We start from the raw sequence: 22,600 nt of genomic DNA on the forward strand, positions 1-22,600 counted from the left end.
CAGCTAAAAAAGTGTGTGGTGGTGTGAGCAGGTGAAGAGATGGGCATTTACTCAAGAAACCATAACAGAACATTCTGACATAGAAAGCTGTAAAATGCACACACCTGCTGACCAGGGGGTGCACTTTTAGGAACTCAGTTTAAGGAAACAGTGAAGGATAAGCAATAGATTCAGCTATAACATTCATTACTATTAGTGGCTGAACTGATACCTAACAGGGAAATAAATGCTGCTACACGAGTAATATAAATGATCGACCATACAAAAAATATGCTATATTCACAAGCAGCAATGTTATGCCATCACTAGAATGAGGTTCAGTTCAGTTCAGTTGCTCAGTTACTCTTTGCGACCCCATGGACTGCATCACCAACTCTTGGAGCTTGCTCAAACTCATGTCCATCAAATCAGTGATGCCATTCAACCATCTCATGCTCTGTCATCCCCTTCTCCTCCCACCTTCAATCTTTCCCAGCATCAGGGTCTTTTCCAATGAGTCAGTTCTTCGCATCAGGTGGCCAAAGTATTGGAGTTTCAGCTTCAGCATCTGTTCTTCCAATGAATATTCAGGACTGATTTCCTTTAGGATAGACTGGTTGGATCTTCTTGCAGTCCAAGGAACTCTCAAGAGTCTTCTCCAACACCACAGCTCATAAGCATCAGTTCTTCGGTGCTCAGCTTTCTTTATGGTCCAACTCTCACATCCGTACATGACCACTGGAAAAACCATAGCTTTGACTAGACGGACCTTTGTTGGCAAAGTAACGTCTCTGTTTTTTAATATACTAAAATGAGGTACTCATTTAATATAATAAAATGAGGTACCAATAAAATGAGGTACTAGACAATAATTGGTAGGAGAAAACATTCACACCTTATGGGAATATATTCAATTTTCCATCATAAATAGTATATCAGACATGTTAAACAGCATATTTTAATAAACAAACAATGTTACTTTTCTAGATTTGAGGAGGAGAAGAAGGAAACTAGAACTCACAACAGGCACTTAAATGGGTTGGTGGGAGGGTTTTGAACACAATGAGACCCTTTCTAAATCCAGGCGGCTCTCTTGAAGCTCTCAGCAAACATTTCCAACCCTCCTCACACTCCAGAGATTCTGAGATTTAAAGAGGGATGGACTCATTCCCATTTTCCTACCAAAAAAAGGGCATAAAATGTCTTGCCCATTAATTTGGAAGGAAGTGACACCTTGCACAATTTCCTACTGCCCTTGTGGTCATATTCAAGTCCCTCTACTGACCTTTCCTTGGCTCCAGTTCCCCCTCTTACCTGGGCCCCTTGCCTCCCACATTGGCCCTATTTCACTTCTGACATAGAGCTGATACCCAATAAACACTGGTTGATCATACTGTATGGACAGGAGCTGTGTGGATTATGATAGAAGAGGCTGCGCTGCATTTAACAGAGAGTCTACCACACCTCAGTAGCTCAACAGGGTAAAGGCTGGGGTGCGTGCTCCTGCACGTGTCAAGGCTTTACGCAGCCCCAGTCTGTAGCTGCAGCTGCTGGAACGTGTGGCTTCCAAGGTCCCTGAGGCAGAAAGAGAGGGAGGGAGGGAACACAGCAGCACTCAGCTGCCTTAGCCAAGAGGCAACCTCTGCCATTCCCACACGGGCTCAGATAAAACTAGCCCCACAACTCCAGATGAGGTGCAAGGGGGGCTGGGAAATGGAAGGGAGGGGAGCACATGGATACCTGATGAACCTGGAATGTCTACATCGCAGCAGGACCTGTGTCCCAGCCCAGGCTCCGCCACAAAGAGACCCCAGAGGGAGTCCTGCAAGCAGAGTAACCGAGTGATGAGGGACACAAGCTGGCTTAGCGCTGCCGGGGCTGAGCCACACTGACACCCGGCCCCGCTCGGCCCTGCTGCTCCTCGGAGCCCACAGTTCCCAGGTTCTTGCCACCAGATCCCCGCCAGACCCTCCTCCCAGAGCCTCTACGACCTTCCTCAGGGAACAGGCTGTCCACCCAGGGCGAGCCCCAAGCCTGAGGAGCTGGGAAAACCCCTGCCCTGGTCCTGGCCGTTCTCACTCTGGGCCAGCCCCTGTCCTCCACAACGCTGCTCTGGCTCCAAGCACTGGGGAGCCTCCTGATGGGCTGTGCGCCTACAGGAAGAGGGAGACCTACCCTGGCCAGGCCCTGTGGGGCCCACAGGGCTCTGGCTGCAGATCCGGGTGGGCCAGTTCCTACAGGGTCTAAAGGCCTCCACACCCACGGCTGCCCATGGCACTACTGGTCACGTTCAGAGGCAGGGCACAGCAGGCAGGAAGTGGAATGGTGCTCCCAAGGACCAGAGAGAGGGGGCACTGGGGAGCTATTGCTCAGCAGGTACAGAGGGGCAGTTCTGCAAGATGAGAGTTCTGGAGATGGGTGGTAGTGATGCCTGGCTGCACAATAAGGGGAGTACACTTAATGCAATGCAGGACCCAAGCAGGGTGCCTCATCTCCCACGACCACCCTGCACCCTTACAGTGGGAACTCAGTGTGGAGGCTCAGACACCTCCCACTGCGGTGTCTCCCTGAGCCCAGCAGAGTCCGCCAGGCCCTCTGCCTCCGCGGGACCAACCCCTGAGCCGAGGACAAGCGCCACCTGCTGGATGCAAGCGGGGAAGCAAGACACGGCCCAGTCACTCTTTCCCAGCTCCTCCGACTCATCTCCTATAACCCCTTTTCCGTTATGATAAAATTTGCCTCAACAGCAGAATTTTTATACTTCTCATGCTTTTCAAGAAACTAACCAAACCATCCCTTTACCCAAAATCGAGGTCCAGTTGGTTCATGGGGGTGTAAATGAATAAATTGAAGTTAACTGGTGAAACCAAGACAAAGGTCTAGACTTCCTCCCAGCAGTTCATGGGCACAAGGTATGTGTGGCAGGGGGGCTTCCACCCCAGGTAAAAGGCAGATTTGGCCCACAAGCCTCAGGAAGACACTCCAACTTCAGGGTCCTTGTCAGACTTGTTAAGAATAATTCTAAACCTGCTATCACTAAACTGTTAATAAATATTGTCACCATCACAATAAAAACCACATTTATTTAGAGACTGAAAAGCAGGTTCATCTTCATTTATTTAATTTAATCCCCATTGACAATTCAAGATAAAAATGACTGCCCATTTTAAAGATGAGAAAACCAAGGCTTAGAAGATTGAAGCCCATTCTCAGAGACATAGCTGGCAGTGGTAGGGCCAGGAGTAATCCAGATACAAAATAATAAGAAACATATATCTGGACTCTGCCCCTCATTCCTGGCGCAAACCTTCTAAAATCCTTGTAATTTCCTGAATGATAGGGGTGAGAGGAGCACCTTATGCTATTTATAAGGAGCCCCTTTCAACCTTACCTGAGCTCAAGTTAATGACGATATTCTTGGTGGGCCCTTAGATTGTTCAGGATTCGGGCTGGTAGCCAGAGGAACCAGCTGTGTGATCAGAGTCAGAACTTTCAGCCCCGTCCCCAACTTTCAGGAAGAGAGAAGAGCTGGAGATTGAGTTCAATCACCCACGGGCTTCCCTAGTGGCTCAGCCAGTAAAGAATCTTCCTGCAATGCAGGAGACCCAGGTTTGATCTCTGGGTTGGAAAGAAAAGACGCCCTGAAGAAGAGAATGGCAACCCATTCCAGTATTCCTGCCTGGGAAACCCCGTGGACAGAGAATTCTGGCGGGCTACGGTCCACGGGATCTCAAGAGTCGGACATAAGTTAGCGGCTAAACTACCACCACCATCCATGGCCAGTGATTCCCACCAATCACGCCTACAGAACAAAATCTCCATTAAATTCTAAACAGTGGAGTTTGGAGTGCTTCTCAGTTGGTGAACACATCAAGGTGCCGGCAGGGAAGAGCATCCAGAGGGGCCATGGAAGCTCCATGCACCTGCCCCATGCAGTCCTCCATTTGGCTGTTCCTCAGTGTTCCTCAGCTGTGTGCTTTATGATAACCGGTGATAGTAAGTAAAGTGGTTCCCTGAGTGGGGAACTATTCTTGCAAATTATCGAGCCTGAGGAGCTGGTGGTTGGTTGGTCAGAAGTACAGCTCACATCCTGTACTTCTGGGGCTTGAGATGAGCGTTTAAAGCGGGGCTGTCTTGTGAGACTGAACTCTTACCTTCTGGGGCCTATGCTAATTCTGGTCATTACTGTCACGAGTGTTGGTGTGAGTAGGGGAAACGCGTAGTTCTCCTTTACCAGGATTCAGGACTCTAATCCCATCCCAGTCCTTTTGGCCACAGAGTTCAGTTCAGTTCAGTTCAGTCGCTCAATCGTGACTGACTCTTTGCGACCCCATGAATCACAGCACGCCAGGCCTCCCTGTCCATCACCAACTCCCGGAGTTCACTCAAACTCACCTCCATCGAGTCAGTGATGCCATCCAGCCCTCTCATTCTCTGTCGTCCCCTTCTCCTCCCGCCCCCAATCCCTCCCAGCATCAGAGTCTTTTCCAGTGAGTCAACTCGTCGCATTAGGTGGCCAAAGTATTGGAGTTTCAGCTTTAGCATCAGTCCTTCCAGTGAACACCCAGGACTGATCTCCTTTAGGATGGACTGGTTGGATCTCCTTGGAGAGCAGTATTATGCTCGAGAAAAATCATATATTTTGAAGGCAGACAAGATTTTATATTCTACCAACTTTATAGAGTTAGTGTGAAGATTTCCAAAGATATGCATGATAAGTGACTAGTACAAGCCTGCCACACAGAATCACATATTAAGATCTCAATATTTGAGGCTTTCCTGGAAAATAGTTAAAATTCTCCCTTCCAATGCAGGGGGGTGGGCAGGTTCAATCCCTGGTTGGGGAACTAAGATCCCACATGCCTCTCAGCCAAAAAACCAGAACATAAACAACAGAAGCAATATTGTAACAAATTTGATAAAGAGTTTTTAAAAAAGAGCTCCATATTTGTAGCCATCATGGTATTATTATTATATTAAAGGTAATTTTCAAAAGTAAATGAGATTAAGTGTGACAACACTCTCCAAAGTAAAATAATATCTGCAAATGTAACAGATGTCAGCCCGCTTTGCAGATGAGGTGGCTGCATTCCAGAGTTAGTGACTCACTTAAGGCAGGTGGAGAGGAAGAGAGGCAGGCAGGTGGGCAGGCAGGGGCCTCCTGGTCCCTTGACCAGCTCACTCATATCTTCCCTCTTGCTCCTGACCTATCTCTTCACTGGGGCTCTGGGAGCAGGGTCTTGCCCAAGGGCCAGCTGAGTCCCCAGGGGCTCACTATGGCCCAGGAAGCAGAGCAGAGCAGAGCTGACAGGCTGGGGCACACAGCCCTGCTGCTTTAGGACTCCCCATCCCCGGGGCTTCCCTGGTTGTCTCCAGCCCCCTGCAAGCCCAGGCTTCCTTCCACAAACCCACTTCTCCCACGGATACAGGACACCTCCTATGCTCCCAGCAGGGCTCAGCGGAGGCTCCAGGCTGTGGAGGTCAGGAGCCCTGCGCCACTCAGGGCAGGCAAGGCTGCACTCTCTGCAAGGCCAGAATTCTGCCCCTTCTGGGGTGGGAGGGCCGGCACGCAGGGAGGCGCGATGGCGCGACCTGTCAGGAGGGCGGTGGGGCAGGTGCGCGGTGAGGCGTGGGCGGCACACAGCAGCTCAGTTAAGGAGCCCGGCCTCACAGGGAGACACGAACACGCTCCTCAGCCTCCACTTCTTCTGACTGCCTCAAGGAGAAACCTCGGATGGCTGTTACTCTCCGTCCTCCTCTCTGACACACGCTAATCTCCAGCTGGAACTGTTGTGCAGTCACTCAGTCGTGTCCGACTCTTTGCGACCCCATGGACTGCGGCGTGCCAGGCTTCCCTGACCTTTACCACCTTCCTGCGTTTCCTCAAACTCAGGTCCATTGAGTTGGTGATGCCATCCAACCATCTCATCCTCTGTCATCCCCTTTTCACCTTGCATTTTCGTTTGAGATTGCCTTTACAATAAACTGGGCTTCCCTGGCAGCTCAGCTGGTAAAGAATCCACCTGCAATGCAGGAGACCCCGGTGATTCCTGGGTCGGGAAGATCTGCTGGAGAAGGGATAGGCTACCCACTCCAGTATTCTTTAGCTTCCCTGGTGGCTCAGCCGGTAAAGAATCTGCCTGAAATGTGGGAGACCTGAGTTTGATCTCTAGGCTGGATCCCTGGGCTGGGAAGATCCCCTGGAGAAGGGAACAGCTACCCACTCCAGTATTCTGGCCTGGAGAATTTCATGGACTGTATAGTCCGTGGGGTCGGAAAGAGTCGGACAGGACTGAGGGACTTTCAGTTTACAATAAAGTGAGGCTGCCTTTGTAAATAATTTTAAGCTTTTAAAAAATCAGTTGATTTATAGGAAAACACATAGCCTACACAGCGTGGGTATGATGAAAAATTAAGAAAACTAGTACACAAATGAATGATTAGTGGGGCTTCCCTGGTGGCTCAGAGGTTAAAGCTTCTGCCTCCAGTGTGGGAGACCCGGGTTCGATCCCTGGGTCGGGAAGATCCCCTGGAGAAGGAAACGGTAACCCACTCCAGTATTCTTGCCTGGAGAATCCCATGGATGGAAAAGCCTGGTAGGCTACAGTCCACGGGGTCGCATAGAGTCGGACACGACTGAGCGACAGAACAGAACAGAACAGAACAGTACACAAATGATGAGGGTCTAGAAAACGGCCTTAGCATGTACATGGCTTTGCCGAGTCAGAATCCCCACCAGCGTTTGCAGATGAGAAGAGTCAGGCTAAACAAAGTCAATGGGAGGGTCACCTCTCTCACCTGCAGACCCAGGGCCTCCCTGTGACCATTCCACTGACGCCCAGCTCCACCAGGAAACTGTGGCAAGCAGAGGTGCCCGGCCCACCTAGGCCCCAGCCTCGCAGCCCTCCCCCGCCACCCCAGCCCACTCACGATGTTCATGAGGGTGAGCAGGTACTTCTGCACATGCTCCTTCCCGTGGAACTGGACCACAGAGTCGTCCACCCCCAGCAGGACCTCGATGTTGTAGTCGTCGTCGGCAGCATGCCTGCGCACCCTCCGCCTGGAGCTGTTGACTCGCTCCTCCAGCACACCCAGAGCACGGCTGAGGCTGTCCAGGCTGTCTGCGGAGACCCCTGGAAGGAGAGAGGACACAGCCTGTAGCAGCAGTCCAGGCTCAACAAGGCCACTGCAGCCAGAAAAAAACCCACTCAGATGCAACTCGGCCCCTGCGAGACGTCAGTGTGGCCATCAGCCGGCCATCATCAGAGCACTGGAGCCCAGGGCAGTTCTGTCCCCATATCACAGAAGTGCAAACTGAGGTTCAGACCGCGCAGTTGTGATGGGCAAGTCAGCTCACACCCAGCAGCGTGGAAACCCACAGCTCGGCCATCCCAGAGGCTGGGCCTGGCACCCAGTGATGAACAGAGAGGAGGGAGCCTGGCTGGACAGAGCCAGCTCTTTCACCTATTCACATACTCGTCCAGTGCCAAAGGGCTGGTCCCCAGCTGTTACCAGCCCATTTATAACTGGGGAAATCGAGGCCCAGCCCAGCTGGCGTGTGTTTCACAGAGTCTTCCCAGACAGCTCCCCTCTGGGGCTTTTGGCTCAGTCTCTGCCTGAAGCAAAGTCCCTCCTCTCTCAGCCCGATCCACCCACTCCCTCCTGGGCTGGGACCAGACCGTGGGCACCCTTCCCCAGCCCAGACCTGTGCCTGCCCCTGGTGCCAGGTGCTGAGGAGTGAGAGGCTGCCTGACAGTCATGCAGACCCCAGGACGAGCCCTCACATGGCAGCCACTCCACAGTCTGCTGGCCAGGCCTCAGTCCAGCCCTCACGGACTAACACGTGGCTCAGAGAGGGGCAGCCTGTCCGGGGCCTGGGGCCATGCTGAGGGGCCAGGGGGTGCATCCCATTAGGCCAGGACCCCAGGATGTCACTGCATCCTCTGCAGAGCTGCAGCATGTCTCCATTTCCTTGTACTTTCCCACCCGCCATGGACCAGAGACGCTGCCCCCACCTCTCAGAGTTGCAGCTGAGTTGGCTGGGCTGATCTTCAGCATTGCTGGCAGCCACAGACCACACTGCCCAATAAGAACCAGTGCCAACGTCTCTGGAAGCCCCTCACAGCCCTGCACAGGTCTCTGGGTCCGCTCCAGGCCCCTGACCCCAGGGTGCCCCCTCCTCAGCATTCCTGGTGAGGGGAGAAGCAGCTGTTTCTCAGAAACTCTTGCCCTGGGAAGGACCTAGGACCCTGGGAAGAACCTAGGACATCAGGTCTTCATGATATCACCAAAGAGTCCTCCAGAACGATTCTTCTCACTTGTCCGCTAGGCTCTTGTCCACTGCCTCCTCTGGAGGTACAGCAAGGCAGCCTGTCACCAAGGTCCTGCTCCACCAGCGGGCCTCTGCATATGTGTCCTTATCCAGTGCTGACAAAAGGCCTCTTTGATGGGCATTCAGTTCAGTTCAGTTCAGCCGCTCAGTCGTGTCCGACTCTCCGCGACCCCATGAATCACAGCACACCAGGCCTCCCTGTCCATCACCAACTCCCGGAGTTCACTCAAACTCATGTCCACAGAGTCGGTGATGCCATCCAGCCATCTCATTCTCGGTCGTCCCTTTCTCCTCCCGCCCCCAACCTTTCCCAGCATCAGAGTCTTTTCCAGTGAGTCAACTCGTCGCATGAGGTGGCCAAAGTATTGCAGTTTCAGCTTTAGCATCAGTCCTTCCAATGAACACCCAGGATCGATCTCCCTTAGAATGGACTGGTTGGATCTCCTTGCAGTCCAAGGGACTCTCAAGAGTCTTCTCCAACACCACAGTTCAAAAGCATCAATTCTTCGGCGATCTGACTCCATTTTACAGGCAGGGAGACTGGCAGAGCCCCCCCCAGCCAGGCAGAAACTCTCTTCTTCACACCTGCTGTCTGTTAGCTTTGGGGCACAAATCTGCCACCTGGTCACTGACAGACCAAGAAGGAAAAGTGGAGGCGAAGGAGCAGTGGAAGGGGAAGTGCTTCACAGAAAAGAGGAATAAGGTAGGGCTGAGCTGAGGGGCTATGGGCATTCCTGTACCTCCTGGGGCCCTTGTGTCCCTGCCACAGCCCTGTAGTCCCCCGAGTCCCCTCATATGCACAGGCACACACGCACACACACTCCACACACACGCACACGGCAGGCACTGCCCAGGGCCGCTCCAGGGCCGGCGCCCGTGCAGAGCTAGTCCTTCTGCTGGGCTGTCTGGAGATGATTCAGGGCCATCCTTGCTGCTCCCAGGGGAGACATCGGCTACTTAAACCTGACAGGGGGGTGAGGAATGGCTGCTCTATTTTTACACATTTATTTCTTTGCATTTTCAACAAGCAGGGACAGTTCACCTTCAGAACCACCTTGGGAAGCAGAAAGATGATAATTTTCATAAAAAAAAGAACTCTTCCTTGGGAAGAGGCTGGAGGTTACCCTCTGCCCCTGTCAAGCCAGGGTTCACTGACAGGTGGTCCCTGGGCAAAACCAGACCACGGGGGTGCCTGTTAGGGCGGTGTGTTTTTTTAAATACCGCCTTTGGTCAACAGTTTTTCAAGTTTCGAGACTTCATGTTAAAAATCTAGAATAGCCAGCTTGTCTAAGAAATTAGGAAACGGAGCCACTGTAGAGGGGAGAGGGGGGTTCACACTGTGCTGTGGAGCAATGGCCATGCCTGAGACACGGCACAGAGGCCTGGGTCCCCAGCCCTCCTGGCCCGCTGCCCTCACTGCCCACCTAACCTTTGCAGGCCTCAGTGTGGGCCCCAGACCCTGAACCATGAAGCCACTGTGCAGGGACTTTGCCTGACATTCTCTGAGGAGGGATCGGGGCTACCATCAGGCCAGGCTGGCTGGAGTACATCTTGGAGTCGCTTCTGTTCCACAAACTCTGTTTTAGCTAAACTGTATGTTACAGGTCCATAAAGACAGCAATGTTTCCTAAGAATTCACTAGAAACATTCATTTTACCACAAGCATAATTATCGTTGTCATTATTATCTCAATCCTGATAATGCTGGAGGGTGACTTGGACATTCTGTCCTAGAACCACCCCCAAGACCCAGCCCCTGTAGACATGCACTTGAGTCCAAAGGAAAGGGCAGATGAAGAAGGCAAACAGGGCCCCCCAAGCAATTCGAAGGTGGCAGCTCCGCCCTGCAGTCCCTGGGAGCCCCAGCCCTGCTCAGCCCTAGCAGGGCACCGGGAGCCACCCCCAGACCCAGGGCCAGGTGAGCACTGACGGGATCCGCCAGCCAGGCTGACACTCCACTTTCTCATTCTTGGACGTCTCCCAGTTTCCCTACAGTGGGCGCAACCCTAAAGGCTAGGCCACGCGGAGATCCCAGCCGTGCCCTGGTGCCGGGTCCTAGCAGGCCTGCCCCTCAGGTTGAGAGTCCCTCTCAGGTTCTCAGTGGGCTGTTCTTGGTTACCTGCAACCACGCCCAGCCTCAGGGCCTGTCCGCCTGCACAGGGCTGCCTATCCGGTCTACAGGCCCCAGCTCCTCCCGGTCCCCCTCCCACCACCCCATGCAGTTCCTGCATGCTCGTAAGTGGCCAAGCCTCAGTGACCCAGAGCTTACCCAGCCCTGTGCCTGAGCCCTCACTTCCAGCCGGGCCTGGACACTGAGCAGTCAGCACTGCCCATCTCCTGCCGAGAACGGAGGACAATCTGTCCCAGCTGCTGACACAGCCACCTCTGCACACTGCCTCCCACACAGGGAGAAGTCACCAGGCCCTCTGAGGGGCTGATCCACGGTAGATGGGAGCAGACTGGACCCCAGCAGGCCGAGGCTCCCCTGAGTGGAGGTGTCTGCGGCAGGACCTTGTCTTTTCAACGGGCAACCACGGGCCTTTAGTTGCTGGCATTTCCTGTGCTGGGGGCACCCTGCTGGTGAGCTCATGTCTCGGGCAAAGGATGATACAACAGGAAGCCTCCAAGAGCTGTCCCTCATTTGAGTGTCTCTACAGGAGGGCAGATAAAATTCCTCAAAGAATCAATAACACTCTGTGGAGAGGATGGAATAAGGGGATGCAGAATTGCATCCAGGAAACCCTGAGGGGCCCGCCGTCCGGGGAGCAAGCAGGTCACAGCAGCCCAGCTCACCCACAGCGCCTGGATCACAGGACCCGCGGGTCACAGCAGCCCAGCTCACCCACAGCGCCTGGATCACAGGACCCTGCCCGGCTCCCGCTGCCCCTGCAACCCAGTATGGGGAATGGGGCATGTGCACAGCCCTTCGATACGACAAACCTCCACTACGATCCAGCCATCCATCCTCATTGCTGTCTCATTTTAGCATCAAGGAGCCTCAGGAAGATAAAGCGATGCAGACAGGTCGCGCCACAGAGGAGGGGCCGGGACCCAGCCCAAGCCACAGCATCCAAAGTTGCTGACGAGCCCTGGAGTGGCCTGTGCACATCACCAGCAGCAAGAGATGGTGTGGGGAAACCGAAATTGGGAGAAACGAGCGAGCGTGTTTAGTGCAGAGAAGAGCAATCCCAGGGACCTCGGTCTATAGGCGCCGTGGGAGCGCCACACAGCAGGTGTGGGCTCAAGGGGCCTGGTGCTGGCTGTCCCTGTGCAAACCCCATGCCAGGCCTTCGCTGCACTCATCTCTCCTGGATGCCCTTTCTGCTGCTGCTGCTCCTGCCCAGCTTTAGCCTTCCTATCAGGTCCAGCAGGAGCCCTCCAAAAGGTCCACAGGGAACGGAGCTCACAGGCCTCTGCCTCCTGCACTGGACGTGGTCCCTATCTGCCTCCCCCAAAGACACACCTACAAGGGCAGGAGAGGCACGGAGCCTTGAGAAGCCACTGCCCAGTGACAAGGAGACTGTTGTCCCTTCTCCAGGAAACGATCTTCCCCCCATTCCTCACTGGACCTACTCCCTCTCACCCTCCAGGTATCAGCTGAAATGTCCCTTCCTCAGGGGGGCTTGCCTTGTTTCATCCTAAATTAAAATAGGCTCTCTCTTCCCCCAGTGTCTCCTTGACAGCATCCCGTTTTCCTCCATCATGGAATGTACCACTATTTGCAGCTTGAGTCTCATTCATGAATTTGCTTGGGCATTACCTGTCCACTCCACTTGAAGGAGGCCCCCTCGGAAGACAGGGGCCAAGTGTCTCAAATGCCTTGGATATACCCCACAGATACACACAGGTGCCCAGGTACCACATAGCAGGCTGCAAGGGGCAGGAGCCCCCAGAGAAACACAGTGGGAGGAAGCACAGACCCTGTAGTGGGGAGTGGGGGGGTGGTGCCTCCGGGAGTTGGGCAGAAGGAGGGCAGGAACGGCGGGGCCAGGAAGCCCAAGCTTGGGGTGGGGGAGTGGGCAGCAAGAGGCAAAGTGAGGCGACCGGCAAAGGAGTGTGAGCTGGCACAGGATCCCACTGTAAGTTACTTATACAGGTGTGACTAAAACAAAACTACCCAGAGGCTGAAACAAATGGGGCGAAGAGAGAGTTACCATGTAACTGCCAACAAAACAGAACCAGGCATACAGATATTTATGAGATAAGATATAATCTGACGTTAAAGGTACAAACTGACCAACAATTCATTGAAAAGATATAAAAGATATGCAATTTCATTCACCTAACAGAGCTTCAACCTGATACAGGAGAAACAGGCAAAGTCACAGTTCAATGTCCTTTTTAATATATTTACTCCAGAAAACAACAGATGAATTAGGTAACACATTAGGCAGGATTTGAATGACTGTGCATGCTCAATCACGTCTGGCTCTTTGTGACCCCATCGACTGTAGCCCGCCAGGCTATCCATGGGATTTTCCTGACAAGAATACTGAAGTGGGTTGCCATGCCCTCCTCCAGGGGATCTTCCCAACCCAGGAGTCGAACCTGCATCTCTTGTCTCCTGTATTGCAAGCAGATTCTTTACCACTAATCCACCAGGGAAGCCCTGGAATTACTGTAGAAGATCTGAATTACTAAAACAACCTAATGTTTAAGCCCAGCAACCAGAGAATGTGTGCTGTTCAAGTACAAGTTCCAAATTTCACTTACACTGGGACAAAAAGGAAACTCAAAAATCATGCCCACAGCTGCTACCACAGAGCAAAATCAAAGAAAACAAGAAGGAAGGCCCTCAAACCCTAAACACCAGATATTAAAAACACAGCTCTAGTAAGCCTAGACTAAATAGAGATATACATTTTAATGGTTGGCTCAAGTAGAAAACCTGAATAAACCTTAGGAAAAATGGGGGCAGAAAAGCAGTCAAAGACAAGCTCAGAAGGTTTTACAGAAGAGTTTTACCAAACCTACAAGAAATAGTTAATTCTCATCCTCCGTAGAATCAGTATGCAAACATCAATACCTTTCTTGTACATAACAGAAATCAGCTAGGAAACAGAATGGGAAAGAGGCTTATCGACTATAAGAATAAACCCCACAAAATACCTAGGTGTAAACAAAAATACGAATGTAGAAAGATGACACAGAGTGATACAATACAGTCAAAACTCTCCCCAAAGCATAAGGTGACCTCAGTAACTGCAGACACAATGACACTATCCTGGGCTGCAGCCTGGTTCTCTTCCACAGTGATCTATAAACTTAACACAATCTGCATCAAAAAATACTGTTAAAGTCTAACCATATAGTTCCAAAGTTCAACTGGAAGACTACATATGGGAGATTAGCTGGAAAAAATATTAAAAAGGAATAATAACAAGGAGATATTTACCTTTCAAAATTGCAGAACACATTACAAAATAACGTTAATTAGATCGTAGTCGTATGAGTGTTATGAAAGACAGATCATGGAGCTGAATACAAAGTCTAAACACAAACCTCAGCATAGAAGGGACCTTAGATAAAAATGGTACATTAAACACATACATCCAATTTTTCTCCTTTTTGGAACCCCATTATACCTTTAGTAAAGGGATGATTTTTTTTTTTCCTTAAATCACAAGCAAACAAGGACAGGGGAAGCAGGAGAGGAAAAAAACAACAGAACTGTTGTAGGCTGGAAAGCAGATGGCCACATGGCAATGGACTTAAGTATATCTGAGAAGCTGGCCAGACGCTTCCAGTTTGCACTGCAGAATCCTCCAAAGGCAACAAGTACCTCTGGAAGTGGGATGATGAGTGGATTAAAATCAAGACTAGTTGATGGCTAATGCCAAATCCCTTTCTCACAACCTGCATCCTCGTAACAGCCCAGTAACTAACACTGCATTGGTCTGGAAGCCTGTTCTCTCTCAAGAAGACCTCTGGGCTGCAGGTACCAGGTGTAGTTGAGAGCATAGGTACCACGCTAGAAAGGAGGACGAAACGAATGCCAAGACACCAGCCTACTTCCACAATCCACTCCCAGAACGCTGGGAGTCAAGCCTTTATCCCTCAGGCAGGAAGCTGGAAGCAGGCTTCTCTAGGGAACATGACCAAAGACCAAAGGCAATATTACTGTCCTTGGCTCCCCTACTGCCTGCCTCGAGCTCCCAGTCACCTCTTTCCTTGCCCAAGGCTACACATGAGCAGCCAGCCAAGGATCTCCAGCTCTCCAGGGTAGGCCCCAGACTCCACAGATGGAGATCAAGAAAAGCACAACAGCCAAAACGAGGAGAATGGAGGAAACAGAGGCTGCCTAGGAAGGTGGGGAAACCTATTATTAGTGGCCCTGAGAGCCAGAAGGAAATACTGCATCCACCAGACAAGAACACAATGAGAACAATCAAAAGGATTCTTTGGAATTAAAAACTTTTCAGCAGAAATAATAAATTTAGTGAAAGGATTATGAAGGCAAAGTTGAGAATCTCCCAGAAAGTAAAGCAGTAAAACCAAAAGGCTTGAACCATCAGGAAAAGAGGTAAGAAAATTGGAGGACCTGCTCAAAGATGTATCGTCCATGTAACTAGAAGCTCCATAAAGAAAGGAGAAAACAGAGAGGAAATAACTAATGAAATTATTCAGGAAAATTCCTACAGCTAAAAGGTGCTCCCAGACTGAAAGGGCCCAGCTAGCACCCAACAAAGTAGATGAAAACACACCCGCACCATGGAGCATCGTGGAATTTCAGAACACCAGTAAGATTCCACACTTTCACAGAGAATAAGAGAGGGTCAAGAGGGAGCAGTTACAGAAGAAATCAAAAGAACCACAAGCAGAATGGCTTTGTACTTCCCCAAACCAGCAGTAGCTCAGCTGGTAAAGAATCCGCCTGCAGTGCAGGAGTCCGGTTCTATTCCTGGGTCTGAAAGATGCACTGGAGAAGGTACAGGCTACCCATTCCAGGATTCTGGCTGGAGAATTCCATGAACTGTATGGTCCACGGGGTCGCAAAAAGTCAGACACAACTGAGCAACCTTTTCACTTTCAAACAAGCATTAGATTCAGGAAAACAAATGGAGAAGATAACTCTCCCACAGATGACCTCTCCTGCGCAGGTGGTGCCCAGGACCCTGGGCCTGGCCCAGCACCCCTGCGGGAGTCTGCGCTGGTTGCAGAAGGAGAGCTGGGCTGGCCTCTGACCCCAGTCTATTCCATAAGTGCCATTCTCCCCTTCTTCACACGTGGCAGTGTCTGCTCTGCAGGGAGGTAGCAGAGATTTGAGCTTCAGGGGTTCCTGAACACTGGGGCAGAGAGACTGATTGGTTCTCATCCACACAGGGACCTCCACCCACATGCTTGTCCAGCAAAGGCCAGGGATGTGAAAGCTGCTCATGAGCAACAGGCAGTCCTGGGGGAACCCGGAAGGTGCACTGGCATTAGAGTTCACAGCCTGCCCAATAAAGGGATCATAAGAAAGCATTTAGCTAAACTTTCTTCTAGCACCTGTATGACTTCATTTTCATCATCCCAGGTCACCAATTGGACTGGAACTGGTTTCTGCTTAGGTGCGAAGCCACGATTTGATTTTTTCCTCCTTTATCTAAACAGTTGCCCAACATCATTAAAAAAAAAAAAAGACATATATCTCCACAACCAGCTTTCTCTCCTTTCCCCTTGCAACGAGCACCATTCTAAGATAATCAAAGGGCATCCTTTTGATAGGGTGTATTTTTGCAAAATCAGTGCTGCTCCTTGGCTGTGTTTTTAACTGACAAATGATGCCGCGGTGAGTCTCATCCTGCTTCTTTCTGCACTCACCACTCTAAGGCCCATCTGTCTGTGTGAATGTCAAACTTCAAGCCTGCGTGGAGTGCAGCTGCCAGATTTGCCCCTCTCGTCCACTGATGACACCCAGGTTTCTGCCAACTCCCCCAGCCTCCCCAAGCAATGCTGCCGTGGACAGTGTTCAGTTTCCTCCTGAGAGCCTGTGGGACTGTGACCACCTGTGTGCCCAGTCCAGGGGAGGGAAAAGAGCCCCCAGGGCAAGGGTCAGTTCAAGGAGGGGACTGGGATGTCCTAAGGACACCCTGTGTGTTTAGGATGTAGACTCAAGAGTGAAATTACTGAGTTAACAGGCTCTTATAATCATCGAGTAAGGATTGCCAGATTACCAGGACGTCCACACCTGTTCCAATTCTGCTGCTGCTGTTGCTAAGTCACTTCAATCGTGTCTAACTCTGTGTGACCCCATAGACAGAAGCCCACCAGGCTCCCCCATCCCTGGGATTCTCCAGGCAAGAACACTGGAGTGGGTTGCCATTTCCTTCTCCAATGTGTGAAAGTGAAGTCGCTCAGTCGTGTCCGACCCTTAGCGACCCCACGGATTGCAGCCTACCAGGCTCCTCTGTCCATGGGATTTTACAGGCAAGAAGAGTACTGGAGTGGCTTGCCATTGCCTTCTCCGGTTCCAATTCTACCACTTACCAAATCATCCAGTTTTGAATTGCTGCCCTGTCATCTACTAATTTTATTTACCGTTTTATTATTTGATCAGCCATTAAAAATATATATATAAATGAATATCAAAGGTGATTAATATTAAAACAAAAGGCAAGCACACACCGACCATGCAAGGAGAGGGCGGCACTGCCCTCAGTGGGCAGAGGCTCCTGGAGGAGAGGAAAGGAGCAGCCTGGGGTCACTGATTGGTCTGGCTTCCGTTTCTCTGGGAAGTGACAAGGCCCTTTCTGGGGAACTCGCGAACAAGGTCAAAAGTGAGTCTTGAGAAACACAGGCCTCTCCACACACTGAGGTGTTGCCCAGGTGCTGGACATGCTCCAGGATTCCGGCCCAGCTCTCCTTCTGCAACCAGTGCAGGCCCAGACTCCTGAGCACCAGCAGCCTGCAGGAGCACAGCGGTGCCGCCAGACAGGAGAGGTCATCTCGGGGAGAGTCTTCCTCTCCATTTGTTAATGACTGAGAGACAAGCCCTCTGTGACTGCAAATTCCCCTAAAGATGATCATTAAGATAAAATATGTTTACGCAGAAGCATAATTAGGACACAGCAAAAGCCCTGTTTGGAAGCCGGCAGGCTCTTCGGAGGCTCTGCGAACGGAAGGAGGCTCAGCCCCCCGGGGGCCATCAGCACAGAGTCCCACTGGTGAGCTTTATTAAAAGCAGCTCGTTAGGGTTATTTCATCCCAGCCCTTTATAACTTCATTACCAAGTCAGAATTCATTTTTGCAACTCTGGCTGACACAGCCCGTCCAGTGTCACTTTTATGACTCGAGGTGGAGGGGAGGAGGGCTGGGGCAGCTGGGGCCCGACCAGCCTCTCAGCGCTCTTCCACCAGGGCCACATCTGTAACGGCTGCCCCGAGTCTGAGACAAGTGCTAGGAGGCCATACCTGAAGCTGATATACCCCTGGACTCTCCAGCTCTTGGAGTCGACTCATTTGGATTTCTGTCTTGAAACCACAAGAGTCCTAACATGTCCCCCGCCAACACACACACACACACACACACACACACACCCCAACACACACACACACACTGGCCTAAGCTAGACACACACACACACACACACACTGGCCTAAGCTAGACACACACACACACTGGCCTAAGCTAGACACACACACACACACATACACACACACACACACTGGCCTAAGCTAGACACACACACACACACATCCCAACACACACACACACAGGCATAAGCTAGACACACACACACACACCCCCCAACACACACACACATACTGGCCTAAGCTAGACACACACACACACACACACACCCCAACACACACACACACTGGCCTAAGCTAGACACACACACACACACACACACACTGGCCTAAGCTAGACACACACACACACACACACACACACACACTAGACACACACACACACACACACTGGCCTAAGCTAGACATCATCTTCTGGTTTGATAACCAGAGCAGCATCAGGCTGTTGGCATCACATGGTGCTGCTCTGTTGTACCTTCTATTTTTAGAGAGACTCCAGGGTAGCTGCGGAGAAGGCAATGGCACCCTATTCCAGTACTCTTGCCTGGAAAATCCCACGGATGGAGGAGCCTGGTAGGTTGCAGTCCACGGGATCGCTAAGAGTCAGACACGACTGAGTGACTTCACTTTCACTTTTCACTTTCATGCATTGGAGAAGAAAATGGCAACCCACTCCAGTGTTCTTGCCTGGAGACTCCCAGGGACGGGGGAGCCTGGTGGGCTGCCGTCTATGGGGTCGCACAGAGTTGGACACGACTGAAGTGACTTAGCAGCAGCAGGGTAGCTGGTGTAAAGGAGGTCCACTGTGGATTTAAGGTATGTGGCCAAGAGAAAGTGGCCAGGCTCTGACTCAGTTCCTCACAGATGCTTGGAAGGATCTCAGTCCTTGGAGGTAAGGGTGCCTGCACAAGTGTCAAGGCCACTGTGAGATGAGGCCCAAACCCGTGGGCCACCCAGGGTGGTGCGGAGCTCCTCGCAGCAGGACCCAGGGCCTGTGTCTGTAGTCCCCACACAGGAATCCCCAACACCCCAGCCTGCTCTGTACCCCCATACCGGCTGAATGGCCTCAGCTCCTCTGCACCCGCTTGCTCCCCATGCACCGTGCCCCAGGCGGCTTCTGAAGCCCACCCAGGCCCAGAAACACACCATCTTCTTCAGGAAGCAGGTCCCTGGGGCCCAGGGGCTGACGGCCCTGCCCCAGGGAGGTCCTGCATGTGGTCATGGCAGGCGGGTCAAAGCCAGCCTCAGCCTCCAGGGCACCAAACACCCTCTCCGCTGCGGTCAGCTGAGGGGAGGGAAACTGGCCCTGAGTTACCTCCACACTGCCGCTCCCCAGCACTCAGCAGCCAGATGGCGGGATACAATGGAGAGCCTGGCAGATCGCTTAATGAAAATATTTACTGTGAACTTCAGAACAAAACACAGACACCCACAGGTCCCAACAGAAGGGAGGATTCCCTGGGATTTCGCTGTGAATGTAGAGGAAGTGAGAGGCTGGCAAGTGGGGTGCTGACGGCCAACGTCAAGGGACCACGATCCTCACAGTCTCCACCCTGGCACAGCCTGTCCAAGTGTGTCACCATCAGGGAAATCCCTGCTGACAGCTCCATATGCGTTCCAGATCCCAGATTTGGACATCCAGCTCCCTGGAAGGCCCTCAGGCCTCCACACTCGGAATTCCAGGACCGAATGCCTCCTCCCCCGCCACGCCATCCCTTCAGCTGCACTGCCCAGCAGGGGCTATGGCACCTGCAGCCACCAGGCCCCCACTAGGAACAGGGCCTGCCGTTTCGCACCCACAGAGTCAGCGCCATCCTCATCCTAAGGGCCTCTGAATTTGCCACCACCCCCATCCCTCTGTGATCGCCCTAGCTCATGCTAGCCACTCAGTCTTTGGAGTCTCCAAATCCAAGTTCAAGGCATTTCTCTCCAGCCACCAACCTGTTTCTCCTCTTGGGCCTTTAACCTCTTCAGATTTTGAGCCCCATGTCTTGCAGGGTGGGCGAGGCCACTGCAGGGTGGTGGTCCCAGTGCTCTGAGAGGGGCCTGGTGCCAACAGATGCTGTGGGTGCAGGAGGTTGCACAGCCCTGCTCTAGGCCCTCTCGTGCCAGGCCATGACTGTTGATGCAGGAACTCTCAGCCACCTGTCCAAGTCCCCACCCACAAGACTGGGGGATTACCCTCCTGGCTGCACCCAGAGCCCAGCACACAGAGGGGCTGGGCGAGGACAAAGGGCTCCTCCTCGCTGATGCTGGGACTCAGGATGGCAGTGCAGGAAGGACCACATCCCAGCACCAAGCCAGCATCCTAGGATGGAGAAGAGAGTTCTCCAGACACCCCCATCAGCAGCATGACAGGGAAATGACGATGAAGACGACAGTGGTGACACCGGGGCTTTACGGACATCTCTTATCGCTCTTCCCAGCAGCCCCAGGGGCAGGGTTTGACTCCCTCCTGTGTGGATAGGGGGTCAAGCCCAGGAAAGTCATGCTCCAGCCACCGCCTCATGAAGCAAAGGGAGCAGGTAAGGGTCTGACTCTGGAGAAGGAAATGGCAACCCACTCCAGTGTTCTTGCCTGGAGAATCCCAGGGATGGGGGAGCCTCATGGGCTTCCGTCTATGGGGTCGCACAGAGTCGGACACGACTGAAGCAACTTAGCAGCAAGGGTCTGACTCAGGATCCAGCCCGCTGCACCTGAGCTCTGGACAGCACCCCTCAGAGCCAGCTGCACTGGGGCTGGTAGGCACGAGGCAACTGAAAGGGCTGGGAGCCCTCGCCCAGCTGGAGGCCTCGTCCCAGAGCCACGCGTGCCATGAGCCTGTAGCACAGAGACCCGTGCTCCACCTCCTACAGCCACTCAAAGCCCTGAGGTGCGGGCTCCCACAAGCACCCAGGGAGGCAGGGAGGCACTTCTGTGGACGCAGAAAGTAGGCTTAGTTGCTCAGCACCCCTTCCCAGCTCACTCTTTGTATTGTTGTTCTGCTCTGAGCTGGGACTTCGAGGTGTTCCCAGTGACGGTGTGTGCTGGATGTAGCAGGGAGGCACTGAGGGCCCACAGTCAGGGCCATCACGCTCAGAGGCGCCCTGCACAGTTCTGGGGGAAGGGGCGCCCTTCCAGTGGAGGGACTCCATTCGTAAGTGCATGCTGGGGGGGAGCGGGCCTAATGCTTTAAAGCCTTTCCGTGAGGACTCTCCTGCTGGTCCGGTGACTAAGAATCCACCTGCCAATGCAGGGGACATGGGATCGACCCCAGGTCCAGGAAGATACCACATGCCGTGGGGCAACTAAGCCCATGTGCCACAACTACTGAGCCCCCATTCCAGAGCCCACGAGTCACAACCACCGAAACCCACTCACCCCAGAGCCTGTGCTCAGCAACAAGAGGAGCCGCAGCAGTGAGGTCTTTGCACCTAGAGAGGATGCAAACTAGGGAGTAACTCCCACTCAGAGAAGAGCCTGCACACAGCAGTGGAGACCCAGCACAGCCAAAAATAAATTAAAAAATTAAAAACACCTTTCTGGGGACTTCCCTGGCAGTCCAGTGGTTAAGACTCACACTTCCATTGCAGGGGGCACAGGTTTGATCTCTGCTCAGGGAACTAAGATCCCACACACTGCACGACCCACAAAAACCAAGACCAAACAAACAAACAAAAACGTTCCACGGACTCAGCAGGAAAACAGACAGAAAGAGTCTGAAGATCCCAGGCTGGGCGAGGCTGAGGGAGCAGGGATCTCTGACCCGAGAGGTGACCTGCTGCCTGATGTTCCTCGTGTCCGACCCTGTCCTGCAGGAGGGGGCACCTTGGGTCAGCCCAGAGAAGTGCTCCACACAGGGCTCATGTGCATCCTCTCTTAAACACTGCTGACCCAGGAATAGGGAGCCCTGAGCCCCCAGCTTCCCAGCAAGTCCCAAGGACACAACATCCCTCCCCGCTAGGCAGGCTCAGCCTTCCTTTCTGGACTTTTTCCATCCACCACCAGCAAGAGACCCAGCTCTGCCACGGATAAACCCCAGGGTGCAGACTGAGAGGTCCCCAGTTCAGCCCACCGTGGACCCCCACCATGCCAGAGATGGTATGCAAGTATGCCTGCAGAAGCTGGGTTTTCCTCTGCTGCCTTCCTGCTTGAGATCAGTGGGCTCAGAAGCCTGCAGGGCTGGGGGGACACTGATTAGTATGGATGAACCAACATGTCCCTCTCCCTGGTGCTCCTTGCCTCTAAAGGCCACGTCCTGCGGTCACCAAGGGACTCCCTGGAGACCTGGGGCTGCTGTGCTTCCACCGTGGCCAGGAAGGGACACGCCCTGGACTCCCTACACAGCACCAAGCCTCCCGGCAGACGATGGTGTTGACGGGCCTTAATTTGATCAGCCTCATCTGAAGAAGGGAGGAAATGAGAAATCAGAGCAAGTGCTGAACGCTGTTAAATTCGATCTGTGACGCAGCCTCACAGGGGCCTTTCCTAACAGACTGGGGTGTGGAGACGGAGGCTGCACTCCAAGGCTGAGTGCCACGCCCACCGAGGGCTGCCCTTTCTGCAGAGAGGATGGCGCAGGGCCAACTCACCAGGGCCCTGGCTGCCCTGGACACCCCAAGGGTTCCCAGGACAGGTCAGAGACTGCAAGAATCATCACAAACCTGAAAATGTTTGGGGTTTCCTTTTCTGGTTTAAAAGCAGATGTGACCCTGCCAGGGTCTGTGTAAGTCGGCTCCTGGACCACAGTGCCCTGGCCTGGCCCCAGTGGACACCCCACCAGCCTGGCACACAGACAC

The 22,600-nt window shown here is 52.8% G+C and overlaps 1 protein-coding gene across 1 annotated transcript in view; it reads right to left on the reverse strand.

Annotated features, from left to right (window-relative positions):
- ADAMTS2 (ADAM metallopeptidase with thrombospondin type 1 motif 2) overlaps positions 1-22,600 on the reverse strand; it is a 255,613-nt gene that overhangs the window by 100,550 nt on the left and 132,463 nt on the right. The window contains exon 4 of the mRNA XM_055429192.2: positions 6,910-7,112. Within this exon, the coding sequence (XP_055285167.2) occupies positions 6,910-7,112 (203 nt within the window). The remainder of the gene's footprint in view (positions 1-6,909; positions 7,113-22,600) is intronic.

This window comes from Moschus berezovskii, chromosome 8 (genome assembly GCF_049115385.1).
Source record: "Moschus berezovskii isolate FMDL1 chromosome 8, NW_MosBer_1.0, whole genome shotgun sequence".
Taxonomy (NCBI): Eukaryota; Metazoa; Chordata; class Mammalia; order Artiodactyla; family Moschidae; genus Moschus; species Moschus berezovskii.